General features: G+C 42.0%; 1 protein-coding gene across 6 annotated transcripts in view; it reads left to right on the top strand.

Moving 5' to 3' along the window:
* The first annotated feature begins 1,040 nt into the window (after nucleotides 1-1,040).
* Nucleotides 1,041-19,256, top strand: part of ADCY9 (adenylate cyclase 9) — a 178,816-nt gene continuing 160,600 nt past the window's right edge. For 4 of the 6 annotated variants that reach the window (XM_032781648.2, XM_032781646.2, XM_032781647.2 and 1 more), the window contains exon 1: nucleotides 1,047-3,439. In XM_032781648.2, the coding sequence (XP_032637539.1) occupies nucleotides 1,741-3,439 (1,699 nt within the window). In that variant the 5' untranslated portion in view covers nucleotides 1,047-1,740. Of the gene's footprint in view, nucleotides 3,440-19,256 lie in introns of all 6 variants that reach the window. The other 2 variants (XM_032781649.2, XM_075069379.1) reach the window with 1 other exon arrangement.

Here is a 19,256-nt window from a genome sequence, read left to right on the forward strand (position 1 = left end):
GTCAGACTGAATTTCTTCGTCCTGGCCTATCCTCACAGTTCGGACTGTGCAAGACCAAGCGCTTCTCCCTGGCAGGGGAGGGACCCCCGGTGCGTTCCCCCGAGCTCCGTGCGCCCCGCCGGACACAGTGGGACGGAGCAGGCAGGAGTTCGCCCAGTCCCTCCGCAGGGCTGGGGGGAGCCGTGAGGCTAGGGCGCCCCCCGTTTGCGGCAGGCTGTGCGGACGGGGGCGGAGAGTCTGGGCCGGGGGCCGCAGCCTGAACGCTTCGCCAGGAGAGGCAGGGAACGGGCACCCAGCCTCAGCCTGGCTCCCTCCACCCCAGCCTAGGGGCGCCGCCCGGGCCCAGCGGCCCCTGCCCCGGCTGGCAAGGGCGGCGGCGCGCGAGACACGGGTTGGGGGCGGGTGCGCGCGCTAGCGCCAGCACCGCCCGCTGACCGGGCTCGCCCCCTCGCTCAGTCTTTGGGGCGCGCGCCCGCCTTCTCGCCACGGGGGAGGGTGGCACGGGCACGAGCGTCGCTGCGCGAGCCCTCAGCCCGTTCAGTGACAGCCCGCAGCCGAAGATGGTGGCGGCGCCCCGCGCCCCTTTGCACCCGCACTCCCGCGGCCGCGCCTGAGCCGCCCTGCCTGGAGGAGCGGGCGGCAGCGCCCCCCGCTATCGCCCGGGCGCGGAGCTCCTTGCCCTCGGCGGCACGGCGCCTCCCCGCCGGAGGGGTAATTGAATTAACTCGCCAGCAGGGAGCCGGGGCCGCCAGGGCCCCCGGACGCAGACACGAGCGGAGGCGGCGGCAGCCCCAGGCGCTGAGTCCGGCCGGCGGCGCGTGCGCTGGCCTTGGCGAGCGGGCGGCCGGGGCTTGAGGGGGCTGCGGCTCCGGCGGGCTGCGGGGCCGACCCCCCTCCTGGCCGGTCCCTGCGCGCCGGGAGCACATCAGGAAAGAGCGGGGCGGCTCCGAGGCCGAAGGCCCCACCGGTGGGAGTGGAGCCCCCACCGCGGCGAGTGCGAACGGCCGCCCCGGCCCCTGGGGGCGGCAGGGAGCGGCACAGGCCGGCGGCTGCCGCACCACAGCGTGGCGGCTGCGTCTCCCGGGCGTCCCGAGGCTGCCGGTGCGGGGGGAATTTGGGGACGAGGAAAATAACCCGGCCCCAAGCGCTGGGCTCTGCCGGAGCAGCGCGGGCTGCGGGCGGGAGCCAGACAGGGCCAAGTCGGGCTTGTTCCTCCGTGTCAACGTCAGGAGTGGGGACGGTGCGGCCGCGGTTAGAGCCACACGCTGCTAACACGCCTGGCCTGGGGAGGCACGGGACTTTCTCCCTTCCTCTGCGGTAAGCTGCAAAAAAGATGGAGAAGAGGCCCTTTCCCGAAGAGGGCTGCTTGTCACTCTCCCGAGACTGAGCTGCACTTATTGGAAAGGACCTGGGGAGTGACAGCAAAACTGCAACTAACTTGGAACAAATCGCGGCTAGTTTGTGGACAGCCAGCTGGACATACCTACTACAGCGTTAGACTGGAATATGTGGGCCTGCCTAGGTCCCAGTCTCCTGTTTGTCTTGCTCCGTTTGAAGGATGAGTAACTGAATCGTGGACCTGCCTGACAGTTTCTTTAAACAGGCAGTGATTTCTCAAGGAATTTATAAGCAACTGTCCTAGGAAAAGCCCCAAGTCAGAAATTTAAAGGATCACTCTATTTATTGTTTTTAAAGTCCTAAGGACCCATCTCCTAAAGTGCTTAAAGAAAATTTGACAACATGGCCTCCCCACCGCACCAGCAATTACTGCATCACCACAGCACTGAGGTGAGCTGCGACTCCAGTGGAGACAGTAACAGTGTGATGGTCAGAATCAACCCCAAACAGCACCAGGGTTGCTCCTCTTCCAAGCATTGCAAGTACAGCATCTCCAGCTGTAGCAGCTCTGGGGAGTCAGGAGGTGCCCGCAGAACAACAGGAGGAGGGGGAAGCAGTGGTGCAGGTTTGCGCAAGAAGAAGCTGCCGCAGCTTTTTGAGAGAGCCTCCTCCAAGTGGTGGAACCCCAAGTTTGACTCCAACAACCTGGAAGAGGCCTGTATGGAGAGATGCTTCCCGCAGACCCAGCGTAGGTTTCGCTATGCCGTTTTCTACATAGGTGTGGCCTGTCTCCTCTGGGGTATATATTTTGGAATCCACATGAGAGAGAAACTGATTGTCTTCATGGTGCCAGCTCTGTCCTTCCTCTTAGTATGTGTAGCATTTTTCCTGTTCACTTTCACTAAGACCTATGCCCAGCATTACGTGTGGACCTCACTGATCCTCACCCTCCTAGTTTTTGTTTTGACTCTGGCTCCACAGTTCCAAGTTTTGACACCTATCTCAGGAAGTGATGACACATCCAATCATACTCTCCCTGTGAGAGCCACAGACACTTGCCTTTCTCAAGTAGGCAGTTTTTCTATGTGTGTTGAAGTGCTCTTGTTGCTCTACACAGTAATGCACTTACCTTTGTATTTAAGCTTGTTTCTGGGACTATCCTACTCAGTCCTTTTTGAAACCTTTGGTTATCATTTCAGTGATGAAGACTGCTTTGCACCCCTTGGAGCCAGTGTAATTTACTGGGAACTGCTGAGTAAAGCCTTGCTTCACATCTGTATCCATGCTATAGGTATTCATTTATTTATCATGTCTGAAGTCAGATCAAGGAGCACATTCTTGAAAGTGGGGCAATCAATCATGCATGGAAAAGATTTGGAAGTGGAAAAAGCACTGAAAGAGAGGATGATTCATTCTGTGATGCCAAGAATAATAGCTGATGACTTAATGAAACAGGGGGATGAGGAAAGTGAGAACTCAGTCAAACGTCATTCCACCTCAAGCCCCAAAAACAGGAAGAAAAAACCTTCTATACAGAAAACCCCCATTATATTCCGTCCTTTTAAAATGCAGCAGATTGAACAAGTGAGTATTTTGTTTGCAGATATAGTTGGCTTTACTAAAATGAGTGCAAACAAATCTGCCCATGCATTGGTGGGGCTTTTGAACGATCTGTTTGGCCGCTTTGACCGTCTGTGTGAGGACACCAAATGTGAGAAGATAAGTACCTTGGGAGACTGTTATTATTGTGTAGCAGGATGCCCAGAGCCCCGAGCGGATCATGCCTATTGCTGCATTGAGATGGGTTTGGGTATGATTAAAGCCATAGAGCAGTTCTGCCAAGAGAAAAAAGAAATGGTGAACATGAGAGTTGGAGTTCACACTGGGACCGTTCTTTGTGGCATTTTGGGGATGAGGAGGTTTAAGTTTGATGTGTGGTCTAATGATGTCAACTTGGCCAATCTAATGGAGCAGTTGGGAGTGGCTGGAAAGGTCCATATTTCAGAAGCTACTGCCAAATATTTGGATGACCGTTACGAAATGGAGGATGGAAAGGTGATTGAACGAGTTGGCCAGAGTGTGGTAGCTGACCAGTTAAAAGGTATGTGCTTTAATTTGTAATGAATCTTCAGTGAGGGGGAATGTTCAAGGTTTCCTGTTAACTGACCTGTGCTTTACTAACTTAGGCAAATTGAGTAAGTTTTACATTTACCAGTACAAGTTGGAACTCAGCAACATAACAGAAACTGCAGAATGTGATGCTTCAAGCAGGGATAACAAGTGTGAAAGAACTTCTAAAGAACTTGCAATATTTGCTGACTTCAAAATTCCTTAAAAACTCCCCTGTGGGAATGTCACATAATAGAAAGTAGACTGTTAAATGTCTTTATTATTCAACAAAATGTTCTTGTTTCAATACAGTGTGACATCTTCCTAATTAACTTCATGTGCCATATATAAGGCATGTGTGTTTTGCAGGCTGATATATAAAAATGGTGAGGTTTTGGTACTGAAAGTTGGATTTTAACCACTGTAAAAAAAAAAAAAAAAGTGAGTTAACGCTAGTTATTTACGTATCTGAATAGGCATTTTGGTGGGAAATGATACATGGATTCATAGAAGAAAACTGAGCAGGGTGTATAGCTGGCTGTTTGATAGCAAGTTGTTACAGCTGTGGAGTTAAAACTTGGGACTGGAAAAAAACTACTCAAGGTGGTTCACTGAGCTAATAAATGCTCTCATCTTTGTGGCTCTAAGAAAAGTTCAGGTACATGTAACAAATACAAACTTGCTATTAAGAGAGGAAAAATAGATCTCTCCAATATCTTTCATTGTTTATATGGATGTCTAATATTCTCTTTGGTGATCATTTTAAATAGAATCCTTGATTTTTTTTGGATAAAGAAAAGAATGCTTGACAGTGATTGAAGTATTGTGGATCTAACTGCATCTGTCTTTGAACATCTGTCTTTTCTGATATCTAAAACTCTGCCCCATTGTGAGTGCATACATCTCAATCATTTTCTGTTTCTACAATGTCATTGAGTGATGCACATGCATTCTTTGCCCTGCAGAGTTTACAGTTGAAGTTGGATAATAGATTAAATGAGAGTGGGAGTGGAATGTAGCAGAAGATAAAAAGTATTTGAGATTGTTTGGGTTAGGCATGATTTTTTTCCAGTTGTTATATTTTTTTCATTGTACATAAGAGCTTGTGGAGGATATGAAGGGGCAGAACTTGTGGGAATCATACGGGTGGGCTATGATGAAGAAAGAAGGTTGATTATTGGTGGTAACAAAGGTAAGAAGTAAGGTCAGAAGGCTCAGAGACAGACCAGTGAATATAGACAGTAGGAGAGTAATGCAAAACAATGGGATAATAGAGTGAGTGACAGTGAGTTGGTATAATAGATGGGCAGAGAGGCAAAGTCAAATCACATATGGCAGAGAGCTGTTATGGTGAAAATATTACCCATTTTCTTGATGAAAACAAAGTTAATTGTCCTTACAGATGTTATGCAAAGTGTAGATGGAAGGGATGCTAGAGGGAGAAATGGGTGGTAACATGGTGGTTGGAGGCTCTGAAGGCACAGTTGGAGGCACGGAAGCAGAATCAGGGCTTCTTATTTTACTCAGAATTTGGGTCAAGGATTTTTATTTTACTTGATGCTGGTAAAAAGTGTTGACCCAATTGACAGCTGACGATACTGAAATCTTTAAGCTTCATTTAAAGAGGGATAGGCAAGAATATACTTTAAAAAAAGTCAGATATTGGAAAAGCTGTCCCATTACTGACCTGGGTTGACTCTGGCCTTTCTGGTAATTGGAAAGATTGTGGATAAACAACTCTGTTTCCTTGATTGTTGTCAAACTGTGTACTGAGATAGGTATGGCTTAAAGGCTGTCCTTGTGTTGGTGGATGATAATCTAGTAATTGATGAAGGTTAAATCCCCTTGCTGGTCTTATTAGGTCTGTCTGCTCCCTTCAGAACCATTGATCACAATGTGGTATTCATACTCTTGTGCATGACAGCGAAAATTGATGGTGCTGCTATTATGTGAATTTGTTATCTTCCAAGGAGATAACAAAGTGGAGTGTAGAGCAATTATTGTTCTACCTCGAGGTTGCTCTTTTGTGGTCTTCCTCGAGGTTTCATTTTGTCTTCACATAAGTACAGAAGGCCATTTGGAGGATTAGTAAGGAAGCATGGTTTGCGTTGTTTCCAATATACTCATTACACTCAGCTACAGATTCCTCTCTCTCTTATAGTGTCTTTCACAGTATCTGGTGGTGACTAGGAAATTGTGAACAAGGGCAAATTGATTGAGGCTCCATCTAGATAAAACAGAAATGATGTTATTGGGTTGGGGGAAAAGGAGCGATGCTTAAAAACAATTCTGTCCCACTGAGTGTGTGTTGTGTATGTCACACATTTGCATCGTAAGAGTATGATTAGAATCCCTTTTGTTATCTCTGGATGATCATTGTCCATGGTAGCCAAATTTGTTTTTTTGTTTTTTTTTGTGTCTGGCTAGGAGCTAGCAATTTTTTCTTTCCAAATTGACCATGCCTCTATGATTCATGCCTTTCTCCCTTCCAGTCTTGATTACTAAAATGTGCTGGACACAGGGTTACATGTTGAATCCATTCAGAATTGACAGCTAGTGCAATACCAGCAACCTGTTTGTTAACCAGAATATCCTGCTATGAGCACATTCAACAAGAGCTTCATGGTCTGGACTGGCTGCCTGTGGTTTTCTTTTCAGAGTTTAAGGTATTGATATTGACCTAAAAATGGCTTCAGAGTTTTCTGCCTGAAAGACTGCCTCTCTATGCTATACTGCTACTGTTAAATTTTGTGGAGGCACTTGAGTTAGACCCCTCTCAATATAGGAAGTGGATTTAACCTGTTTTACACATAGCCTATCAAACAGAGATTGGAGGGTAGTGTCTTTTAAAGGGATGTTATCAAATTAAATATCACATTTTTCTGATTTTTTTTAACTTAATATTATTAAAAAATTAGTAGAAAAATGTTTGTTTTTTTCAATATATTGTTCCTTTGAGAGTATTTCTTGTGTAGTCAGTTTCACCTGTCACTATATGAAGGACTTGCACAAACAGTGAAAGAGAAAAGAAGTAGGGTAAAGAAGGAAATGTGAATTTTTTTAAAGCACAAAATTTGGCAGGGACTACAGTAGGCGTAGAACCTGGTTTTAACTAAATTTTGAAAATGGACGATTTTCACGTTAAAGGTGTTTGAATTAAAACTGGGACCTAGAGATGAAAGACGGTACCAATGAATAAAATTTTCTCCAGAGCCATTCACTTATGCCCCCCCACCCTGTTCATGGAACAATTACTTTAATGAGGAAAATGTGAAATATATAAAGTTTTTTTTCTCCCTTCTCTTGTTATAGATCATCAACTGTCTCACATCTTCTTACTTGCTCTTTACACACACACACACACACACACACACTTTTATTTATGTTTGTGTGTGCGTATGTACACCTCTACCTCGATATAGCGTGCCCCATATAACGTGAATTCGGATATAACACGGTAAAGCAGTGTTCCGGGGGGGCGGGGCTGCACATTCCAGTGGATCAAAGTAATTTCGATATAATGCGGTTTCACCTATAATGCGGTAAGATTTTTTTGGCTCCCGAGGACAGCATTCTATTGAGGTATCGAAGTGTATGTGGTTTTTAAAACAAAACAAAATCATACCTGTGTGCACTGGGTGTTGCATATGGTCCCTTTCCCTCATGACAGCAGTGCTGAGAGCTATTATGATGTGTATTTTCTGCAACATGTTGTCTCTTCCTTACCTTTTTTGCAGGGGAGAGATACCACAGTATTAGGTGGGCATAAGAACATGAATAAAAAAGAATAAAGAAACAGCACTGATACCAGTTTAGCATGGCAGCAGTGCTTTGTACAGATATGTGGGGAATCTCAGTCCTGCTTCAGAGAGATTTATTTTTAAGCAGGAGTTCTGAGAGATTTCTGTAGTAGGAATTGAAGTCTCTGATGGTTGCTTGTTCTCTTCCCTTGTCCTATGTCCAGGACCTGCTGAGTGGCAAGATAGGTGTTTGTGAGGTGATGCAGTAATAGGAAGTTTTCCTTAACCTCATGAGTAGATCTTCTGTGGGAATGAGTTGATAGCAGACAGAGAGAAGAGGAAGATTGTTGAAGTGGTGTAATCCTAGGATATTATCTTTCTGCTCTAGCACTGTAGTGCTAACTGTAACAACAGACATAAGATTTATTTACTCTTCAGTATTTCATTTCTCAATCTCCTCCTCTTCTCCCTAGATCTTCAGCTTAGTTTAAGATTTTCCTAATAATGCCATTCTATTTTGCTTTTTAATATTGCCTCTTTTGTTTGTAGTGCCACCGTGGGAATGGTGGGCTTGTTACGTTTGATACTAGCTACTTTCCTTTTCTGGAACACATGCTGAGACTGCTTTTTGTAAACTTAAAAAAAATTCTCTGAGTGTGTCTGATTTAGAAATTTCAAGCAGTTAAGTCTGTCTTTCCCCATTTTTGCTGGAAATCTCCTTGGATGACTAGGAAGCTGGAGTGGGAGCTTTTTCAATCATGTTACTGTGATAAAATGCCATTACTCACAATAAAATCCTAAGAGTTGTCCTCACTGGAGACATATCAATGAAAATGAGAATTCTGTCACCAAAATTGAAGTTAATCAGGCAAGGTGTTTTGTGAATGTACATTTTTAAAAGAAAATAGTCACCATAATTACAGATTTCTGCTTGATACTAGTTTGCAAGTGGAAAGTAGAAGACAGTTGAAGTTAAATGAATTAATCTAATCCAGGGCGGGCGAGTACCTCCCTCCTCTGCTGCATTCCTTCTCCCCTATCCATCTGTGTATGCCCCTGTGCACATGTGCATGCACATGCTTTCTCTTCTTCAGAATACCCGAATCCTTAGGAAGAAAGCCTTGCCCCTGGAAACTTTGAGAGGTCTAGTTCCAGGAGAAGCATTGCAGGGTTTGGCTGGGGAGTGATTGGGGGGAATCTCCTTTGGTGTTCTAGAGGTCAATAGGTGGCTCACTGGGCCTCTTCTAGGAGAGAGGCTAGGATTCCAACAAGCCTTCCCTACTGTTACTCACACCTTCTTGTCAACTGTTGGAAATGGGCCATCCTGATTGTCACTACAAAAGTTTTTTGTCTCCTGCTGATAATAGCCCATCTTAATTGATTACTCTCATTATAGTTGGTATGGGCAACACCCATTTTTCATTTTCTCTGTGTATATATATCTTCCTACTGTATTTTCTACTGCATGCATCTAATGAAGTGGGGTTTAGCCCATGAAAGCTTATACACAAATAAATTTGTTAGTCTTTAAGGTGCCACAAGTACTCCTTGTTCTTTTAGCAAAATAAAAGAAAACCTATCCTTCGATATGTCTGATACCAATCCAGGTGTTTTATCTGTGTTCTAATCTGGTTGAAGTTATATACGTTTGGTTAAAGTTAGTTCATTTAGGTATTGTTCTGAGGTAATTAATTGCCAGTTAGTAATACCCTTATACATGTTGTGTTTTTACTTAAACTACAAATAATCCTAGGAAGTCAATGGGCCCCTTGAGGAGAAAGCTGCTATTCATAAAGAGTATCAGAATCTGGCCTTGTGTGAAGAAAAGTGTTGAAAGCGAAGAAAAGTGTTGAAAGCAATGTGATGCAGAAGACTTAATTCCCTTGCCAAGTTATTTCTGGATTCTTGTTAATTAGCAGTCTCTGAATTGGTTGCAGACCTAGCAGAAAATAGATTTCTTGCTTTCCTTGTAAGGACAAACTGTATGTGTGCGCGCGTGTGCAGATGTGTGCGTGCATGCTTTGAGGAGAAAGTGAGAGATGAAAATTACCAATAGGCAATAGAGGTTGACAACTTTGGTAAATGTGGACATGTACTATGGCTGTTCTGACAAATTAAAATGCATATGCTTGTATTTAATAACACTGTAATTGAGAGATGTGTGCCATAGGAAAAAACTGTGCTTTCAAAAGTTGTTTCATACTAGCAAACTTTGTTTCATGTTATGAACATACAAAAGGACTGCTACGCCTAAACTGTTATTTAAAACTTCATATGTTCATGATACTAACAAGTATGTTAAAAGTAGAAGTGACATTTTACTATTTGAAAGAAGCGTGGTCTTGAAATTTCTTTTTGTCTCAAGTGCTTTTTCATAGTATGTTTTCATGATTTTTGTTTATGTAAAATACTGTACATTGGATGAAGTTCATTACATTGCTACCATACTGTTAGTTACCAGTAAAAACTAAGATGTTTTATTTAGAAAACTCAGCTAAATCAATTTTTAACAAGTGATCCCGACGTCAAATGTGTCTTTATTGCTGGTAGTTCTGTAAATCAAATTTTCACACATTTTCTTTCTTTAGAGGACTAATAGGCCCCATCCTGCAAAGTGCTGAGCATCTTCGTCTCCCTTTGACTTTAATGGAAGATAAGAAGGAAATAGCACCTGGCAGGAACAGTTCTGTAGTGAGGAAGTTCAGTTTACAATGGTTCATATAAAATTATCAGTAAATATTTTAAGGCATTATTTTCAAAGAGACCACACAGTGGTAGATCCAAATATTTTTTCTGTATTATGCATTACGATGTCAGCAAGGATTATCCAGCGTCATAGTAAGTACTGCTAGCAAGCAATCTATGGTTCAGATGTCTGAGGGCATGTCTACACTGCCCAACAGTTTGGACTCAAGGGTGTGAATAGCAGTGTACCCCAGAGAGTTGCGTAGTAACTGCCCCATGTCGATGCTGCAGGCACAAACTAAAAGGTTCCTTCTTTGCATGAATGTAGTCCAGTTTGAAGAGGACTAACTTAATGTGAACTGGGAACCTTTTAGTTCATCTCTGCAGCATCTCCTGGGGGAATTACAGCACAGCACTTTGGGGTGCCACACTATTCTAACCCCAGTAGTCTGAATTTGCCGGGCAGTGTAGATGCTTCCCGAGTCTAAATTTGTGAATTTACTGTTAGTACTGGGTAGCTAGTAGGGTTGCCAGACATCTGGTTTTTTACTGGAATGCCCGGTCGGAAAGGGACCCTGGTGGCTCCGGTCAGCACAGCTGACTGGGCCACTAAAAGTCTGGTTGGCCGCAGTGGCCAGGTCCACTTGGCTCCCGGAAGCAGCTGGCATATTCCTCTGGCTCCTAGGCACAGCGTGCAGCCAGGGGGGCTCCACGTGCTGCCCCTGCCTGTGGTGCAAGCGCTGCCCTGAGTGCTGGCTCTGCAGTTCCCATTGGCTGGGAACTGCGGTCAATGTGAGCTGTGAGGGCGGTGCCTGTGGACAGGGGCAGCATGTGGAGCCCCTTGGCCGCCCCTCTGCCTACGAGCCACAGAGACATGTTGCTGTTTTCCCAGGAGCCTCATGAGGTAAGTGCTGCCTGGAGCCCACACCCCAACCTCTTGCCCCAGACCAGAGCCCACTTCCACACCCAAACTCTCTGGAGCCTGTACTCCCTCCTACACCCCACCTCCTTCCACAGGCCTGGGGCACCCTGAACCCCTCATTTCTGGCCCCATCCCAGAGCCCTTACCCCCTTCCACACCACCAATCTCCTATCCCAGCCCAAAGCCCCCTCCCACGTTCCAAACCCCTTGGCCCTAGCCTGGAGCCCCCTCCTGCACTCCAAACCCTTCATCCCTGGCCTCACCCCAGAGCTTGCACCCCCAGCCAGAGTCCTCACCCCGTCTCACACCCTAACCTTCTGCCCCAGCCCAGTGAAAGTGAGTGAAGGTGGGGGAGAGTGAGCAACAGAGGGAGAGGGGATGGAGTGAGCGGGATGGGGCCTTGGAGAAGGGCGGATCAGGGGCATGACCTCAGGGAAGGGACAGAGCAATGCTGTTCAGTTTTCTGCAGTCAGAAAGTTGGCAAACCTAGCATCTAGTATTGACATGTTTGAATTTTTTGTTTTAAAATGTCAATTTAAGATAAAACACCCTCCCCCTAAAAGAAAAATATGTCAGACATCATGGGCCATGTTATTCTTTTGAGTTATGCCAGTGGAGGATAGTATTTAGTTTCATGACTTATAACCGTTTCTCATATATTTCAGCTCCTTAAATCTGGTTCTCAAAGGATTTAATAGAAATTTTTAGTTGGCTTTTTTTCTTGTCTCACTCTGTTCCTATGATGTACCTTTCTGCTATAATAACTACATTTGCCTACCTATATAGTATTCACAATGGTGTTGTAGCTGTGTTGTTCCCAGGATATTAGTAAGACAAGGTGGGTGAGGTAATATACCTCCACCTTGATATAACATGACCTGATATAACATGAATTTGGATATAATGTGGTAAAGCAGCACTCTGTGGGGGCAGGGCTGTGCACTCCGGTGGATCAGAGCAAGTTCGATACAACATGGTTTCACCTATAACACTGTAAGATTTTTTTGGCTCCTGAGGACAGTGTTATATCGGGGTAGAGGTGTACCTTTTATTGGACCATCCCAGATCTGAAGAAGAGCTCTGTGTAAGCTTGTCTCTTTCACCAGCAAAAGTTGTCCTAATAAAAGATATTACCTCACCCACCTTGTCTCTCTCTATAATATTTAGGTTATTGAAGATATGATTGAAATAACTTATGAATGTTTTTCTTGCTGCTTGGGAAAGCATTTTAGACTAGAAGCAGGAAGTTCTGTTAGATGGAAATACTGCAAGAGAATGTGGTGTGTTGGCTATCTCAGAGTGCTGGTGAAGAGCCTGAGGGAAAATAACAAATCAAACAAGTATTTCTGGGACCCTTAGTAATCAGTAATTCAATTTCTTCCACTGAGAATGCTCAATTGACTAGGTCGTCATCTGTTATGAAATGTTACTGCTGCTGGAAATTCCTCAGGGATGAGAATTGTAAACAGCAGGACCCATGGTGTTCACTGAAGTAATGTTTCCCTACCTTGACTGGAAACTTTGTTACTAAATTGGTACCTGATGGTAGGTAGTCTTTGTAAAGGTTTATAAAAACTATTTTTTACATTAAAATATATTCTCAGCTGCTTGCTATTTATTTACATAATATTAGTTTTGTGTGTGTATTGCATTCCAGTAAATATGTATATTCTGATAAATTTAACAAAAAAAATTAAAATTTAAAAATAAACCCAATAATGTAAACACACACACAAAACCCTGAATTTCAGTCCTAAACTAAATGAATTAGACATGCTATTATGTGTATTTTAGATTTCCACTAATAGCTCCAGTCCAGTTTTCAGTTTCTCTGGTTATCTGATAATTGATACTCTCTCTCTCTGGGTTTGTGTTTTATATTGCTGTCCATCACTGTAGTATCTGAGTGTCAGAACAAAATCAATAGCTAAGTTCCTAGAGTGCTTCATGGAGTTTCTGGTTCTCCTCCCTTTTGAGAGTAATATCTCTACTTGGGGATGTGTGTGTGTGTGTGTGTGTAATTTGTTTGTTTGTTTGTTAATTTATTTGTGTTAATAGGGTTGGGTTTTTTATATTAATTTGCAGGTCTTTGGGTAGTTGGAGGTGTCTGTGTTGTGAGTGTCATTTTTGCAATGGAGAAAAAGCTTTTTTGAAGAGGAAAGTTTTACAGCATTTCCTAAAGACAGTCAGATTCTGAATTAACCTAATCTCCTTTGGAAGTTTTGTTCCATAGCCAGATCTCCTCAACCAAGAATTCCTTGTCCCCAGCTCTCACATGTTTTGTGATCTGTGTTGTCCAATGCAACTGTCTTTGTAATCCATAGATTGAAATTCAGCATTTAATATAGTTGAGACTTGATCTTTTAGCTGCTTTGTAGATTGGGACTGAGGCTTTAAACAGGGATCTGAAACTGTGAGCCAGTGGATGAACTGGAGCACTGGCCCTCATGCTCATGGTGACCTAGGCCTTGGAGGAGGTGGGCAGACACACTCTGTACCAGCTAGAGCCAGAGCATTGTCTTCACATTCAGCTTCAGATACAGTGAATTATAGTACTCCTAACCTGGAAGGGAAGGTTGATGTTTCCTAGCAAGCTGAAGGTGAAAGCAGTAGGGCCGTCAATTAATCCCAGTTAACTTATGCGATAAATTAAAAAAAAAGTTGCGATTAAAACATTAATTGTGATTAATCACAGGATTAATCTCACTGTTAAACAATAGAATACCAATTGAAATTTATTAAATATTTTTGGATGTTTTTCTACATTTTCAAATATATTGATTTCAGTTACAACACAGAATACAAAGTGTACCAGGGTCACTTTAGATTATTATTTTTATTATAAATATTTGCACTGTGTAAAATGATAAACAAAAGAAATAGTATTTTTCAGTTTACCTCAGACAAGTACTGTAGTGCAATCTCTTTCTCCTGAAAGTGCAATTTACAAACGTAGCTTTTTTAAATTACATAACTGCACTCAAAAACGAAACAATGTAAAACTTTAGAGCCTACAAGTACACTCAGTCTCACTTCAGGTTCAGTCAATTGCTAAGACAAACAAGTTTGTTTACATTTATGGGAGATAATGCTGCCTGTTTCTTATTTACAATGTCATCTGAAAGTAAGAACGGGTGTTCGCATGGCACCATTGTAGCAGGCATTGCAAGGTATTTGTGTGCCAGGTATGCCCCTTCATGCTTCAGCCACTATTCCAGAGGACATGGTTCCATGCTGATGACTCTCATTAAAAAAATGTTAATTACATTTATGACTGAACTCCTTGGGGGAGACTAGTATGTCTCCTGCTCTGTTTTACTCATATTCTGCCGTTTATTTCATGTTATGGCAGTCTTGGATGATGACCCATGTTCAATTTAAGAACAATTTAATTGAAGATTTGACAAAATGAAATGAAGATACCAATGTTAGATTCCTAAAGATAGCTACAGCACTTGACCAAGGTTTAAGAATCTGAAGTGCCTTCCAAAATCTGAGAGGGACGAGGTGTGGAGCATGTGCTTAGAAGTCTTAAAAGAGCAACAAAATTCAATGAATAGAAGATTGTTGGGGCGGAATAGATCTGGACAAGGAGAAGAAATCTGGAGATAAATGGGAGAAAGGCGGGACAGGGAGTAGAATCAAAAGTGAAACTGTTTGAGCAGCATATTCCAGAGTCTTGAGGTTTTCTGAGTGTAGCCTTCATTGATTTGAGATCTACATACCATTCACTCTCTAGAAGGGAAAACCTCTATTGGCAGCAAGCCGTAAAAGAGACCTAGTTCGGGAATAAGAACCATTCAAGAAATATATGTTTGCTGATGATGTTTTAAAGAAAGTCACACCAGTGATCTGGCGCAAGGCACTTAAGCACTTGGATTCAGAGCCTATTGAAGTGATAATCTCACTTTTAACATCAGTAGCTTCTTCTGCCGGGGTAGAAAGAATATTTTTGTCCTTTGGATTAATTCATTCCAAATTGAGAAATCATTTGGGATCTGAAAAAGCACGAAAGGTTGTTTTTCTTTTCCAGATTATGAACAAACAGGAAAATGAAGGTGAAGGCGATTGAGTTAGCTGCAGAAGCCAATATTTTAAGTTTCTCATGTTGACCTGGCTGACAGTTGATTTAATTTTTTTTCAAATATTTCATTTAACTATTTTAGTTAAAAACAATTTTAACAAAAACAAACCTGATTTAAAAAAAACTTGAATGTTTAACTAAATTAAAAAATTCATATGCTTGTTTTGTTAAAATATTTTATGTTTGCTGTTGAAGAAAAAAATCCAGAATACATAATGATGTTGTTTTAGTTAAATAAAACAATTTAAATGTTTGTCTGGTGATTTTCTCCTCCTAATACAACATGGTAAGAAAATCCTCCAAATATTTATGATTAACCTGTTGAATTGGAGATAGTTCACCTCCCAGTGATTTCATAAATATTTGCTTCCGTTACCTTTGGTAAAAGAAGTCACCAAACAATCATTCATTTTCTGATATAGCTGTAAAACTAATCTGAAAAGATTTCAAAATCACTTTAAAAATGTATAGTGTGTGTACCTTCTAAAAATAAAACCTACATTTATCTCTGAGTTGTGAAGAATATGTATTAAGCTGCGGCTAGCACATCCCTCGGCCTGCGCTGCTTCCCACAACCCCCATTGGCCTGGGAACTGAGGCCCGTGGGAGCCGTGATCGGTTGAACCTGCAGATGTGGCAGGTAAACAAACCGGCCCGACCCTGGTGAGTGCGTTCCAGAGGTTGGCAACCCCTGTATTAAGGTTATAACAACCAACAAGAGTGTACTTTTATGTAGAGATCCATGATTAAATCGAGTCTTCCTGACTAGTGATTTAAATCAATTTCAAATTTTAAATCAAATCCACCCTGGAAATTTTTTTGAATTTTTATATTTAGATTTATTAATCTACTTACTCACGTGAGACTTATAAAATGTTTCAAAATATAACCAGAGAAAAAAAAAGATCTTTTAGGTTTTTAAATGTTTGCAGGGTTGGAACCAAAATGTGGAAATCCCTACAATATAAATAGTATATACTTTAGGTTTATCATTTTAAATGAGTAAATTTTTTACTTAATTTAGATTTGAATGATGTGCATCCGGGGTTACTCATAGATAAGTATAGAGCAAATACAATTATAAACTGATATGTTAGTTATGTCATTGCTTGCCATAACAGAGTGTAATTAATTTAAATGGGAATACTTGTGTCAGAGGATTTTTTAAATGAGTAGGAGTGTTTAGGATGGGTCCTTAATGAACTGCACACCTGCAAACTAAAGGCTGCTAGAAAACATAGAATGGCTAAAAGACAACTTGGTCCAGATGAGCACTCACTATCTCAGGACATGGCGGAGTATACATTAGTTTACAGCCTTTTGGCCATGAGTCGGTCAAATAATGATGTCCAGGTCCCTTTTCTGAGATGATACAATTAATTTAGAACCTTGTAAAGTGTATGAGCACTTTACACTTTTAGATATGGTTGGCTCTCTTTTCTTGTTATGACTGTCATGCCTTGGGAGTGAAGAATGCTCCTTTCCTAGTCATTCTAGACCTCTTACAGGAAATCTTAAAATAAGTCTATTATGGGTTGGTTATTCCAGGTGTAGGCTGCTGCCCTTACCAGCCTTGGTGATAGTTACTCTTTCTGTCCTTACCCTATAATATCTAGTGTTGACTAGCTACAGCACCCAAAAATTTACATTCCTTTTACCAGGATTCCTTTATGGACATGGTACTCGGAGTGGGAAGGTCAGTATGTATGAAACATTAATTAGTGTGGTAGACTAACTTTTCATTCCTCGTCTGTGGATAATCTGGTCTGTGGCTAGAATCATCAGAGGAGGAGGTGCTGAGTGTGAAAAGTCCCATCTAGATTTCCTGCTATCAGGCTGTTCACAAGCAAACAAACATGCTTATCATCTATATTGGTTTAGCCAACTCCTGGAAGGTAAGTGGGAGATTAAAAAACAATTATCTAAAAGTATTAAGAAAATGCTTAGAAATTATATTTACTTTTCAGAAGTGCCCATAAAATAACCTCTGGGAGGAGGAGATAACTGCTTTGGTTTAATTAAACTTATTTTCATTTATAACTGTAGCTAGAAAGTAGTGCTTTCCAGTCAGAATTACAAAGCTACTGAGCTTGTTTATATCAGCTTCCAGTTTCATAAACTTTATGTATTACTGGTGTACCATATTATTATGTAAGAGACTTAAAGGAATGAACCATAAAATATCACAACTGATAGACAAGTGTTTGCTCATTATAGCTAGAATCAGTATATAGTCAGACATATCCCCCCAGGTGACACACACAAAAAAATCCTGTAAAATAACAGAAAAAATTGCCTGTCAGTTATTCATTATTGTTCATTCTAAGAATTGATCTGTGATAGGCAAAGTTGAGCAATAATAAAGATTAAGTGTGGTGAGTTAATGTAATTAACTTGTTTTTTGTGTTTAATAAGCAGCAGGATTAAACCTACATCAAAAGTGATCTTCCAAAATACTTTGTGCGTAAAGTTTAGACAGAAGATTCTAGAAACTTTTAGTGTAAATGAATTCAAATAGACTAAAGGTAGAGTATTAAAATTAGAACGCTGCTTTGGTTTCCATGGGATACGGATAATGTGTTTGCTTGATTATCCCGTTCAGGACACTATTTGCTTGTAAGTTATCCTTAGAACTCTGGTTTTCCCATAGCCAGTTTTGTTCCCACAAATTTTCTTAATATAGCATCATTTTTTCCCCAGTGAAGCTGATGGAAGGAGGAACTTGGGTAGTTGTATTTTTCCTTTTTGTATTGCTTAAGACTTTAATCAGTGTAAAGTTGCTGTTTTGACTAATATAAAATTTGAGAGAAATATGGTGCTTTTTTCTTTTCTGCTGCTTATAGATCAGAGTGTTTTATAAGGTAAAATGTACACCTGACTAAAACTAATTTTAAAACTACTTTAAAATATTTTATAGTTTTAAGTTCCTCCCAAAACTGTAAGTCTAAACCAAATATCAGATAGATAAAAAGAGAAAACAAATTACTAGTTTTCAATCACGCACACATGATGCTTTTCAGTGTCAATATTAAGTTTAAAATGTTTGGTTTAAAACTGTAGTAGCTAATGTTCACAGATAGAGCTAGAATAACTATTTGTAGTAAAGAATGTGTTTGAATTTCACACTCTCTCCCATTGTTCAGTACAATATCAGCATTTTTCCCTTTTCCTGTGCTTTGGTGGCAGAGATTATTCTTGAAACATTTTTTGATGGTTTGTCAGCTACTACTCTTAGTACTTTTGAGTTATTGCACTCATATTTGGAGCCTGGTTTTCTGCCTCTGTACGAGAAGGCAAAAGTTTCTCATGAGTTCTCTCTGAGGGCTACTTTGTGTCCAGACAGGATTTAGAATTATTTTTCTCCCCCAGCCTGACAGCATTTCTGATAGAGAGAGATTGTTGTCTGAAGGAATTCTGGAGGGATAGGAATTTTCCCTACTCTTAGGTTTCTTGCATCTAGTGGTGCAGTGGCTTCAGGGGCCTCAGCACTAAGAGCAATCTCATCTCCCATGTTTTTGTCTTCCTGCAGCAGTATAAAGAAGAGTGGGTTAGTTGGTGGTTCTTTGGTTTCTTTAAGCATTTTGGGGCCTTTCCAGAGATGGGATCTGATTTCTTGATTTTCACACTACTTCAGCTACCCAGATAATTCCTTTTCAGCTAATGAAGGATCAGGTTAGTCGGAGAGAAAAGAAGATGTGGAGACTTTCTATACTGCTTCAGTGGCAGGTTTTTTGCTGCAAGTGCTCCAGGGAGGAAGGCCCTTGCACTAATGTCAGTTCCCTGTCTCACTCTGCTTCTTGATATTTCCAGAATTCTTTGGATTATTCCTTCAGTAATTAATAGAGATTCCCAGTCCAGGGACTGTTCTTAATTCCACTGTGCCCTGAAACTTCAAGTCTTCCACTACCTGCATAGTTTTTTCTTTTTATCTTGGAGAATAGGTATCCCCTCTTTCTCTCTGGTAAACTGCATAGAGTTCCTGCTCCTCAGAGGAGACCTAGACGTTACTCTTTCTGTCTCTTCTTCTGTGGCACCCTGAGAGTCCAAGAGGTGCAACCATCCATAGTCCCTAGTCCTACAGATTTTGTGGAACAGGTCACCCTCAGATTAACTTTCACTTCTGGTCAGGTCACACACACCAAGAAACAGAGTGGTTTATAAGGAAGCGGCAGCAAGCAGCATTGTCATAGATAGGGTGACCAGGCATCCCGTTTTTAAGCCCTTGTAGCAGGGTGGATCCCTGCTCCAGCCCTGAGGGGGTTAAAACAGCCCAGGGAAGGGGCCGGGGCTGGAGAAAGCAGCCTTTTAGGCTGGGCTGATTGGGGAAGTGGCTGCAGCTGGGGCCACGCCCCAAACTGAGCCACAGGCCCTTATAAAA

Source organism: Chelonoidis abingdonii, chromosome 9 (genome assembly GCF_003597395.2).
Source record: "Chelonoidis abingdonii isolate Lonesome George chromosome 9, CheloAbing_2.0, whole genome shotgun sequence".
Taxonomy (NCBI): Eukaryota; Metazoa; Chordata; order Testudines; family Testudinidae; genus Chelonoidis; species Chelonoidis abingdonii.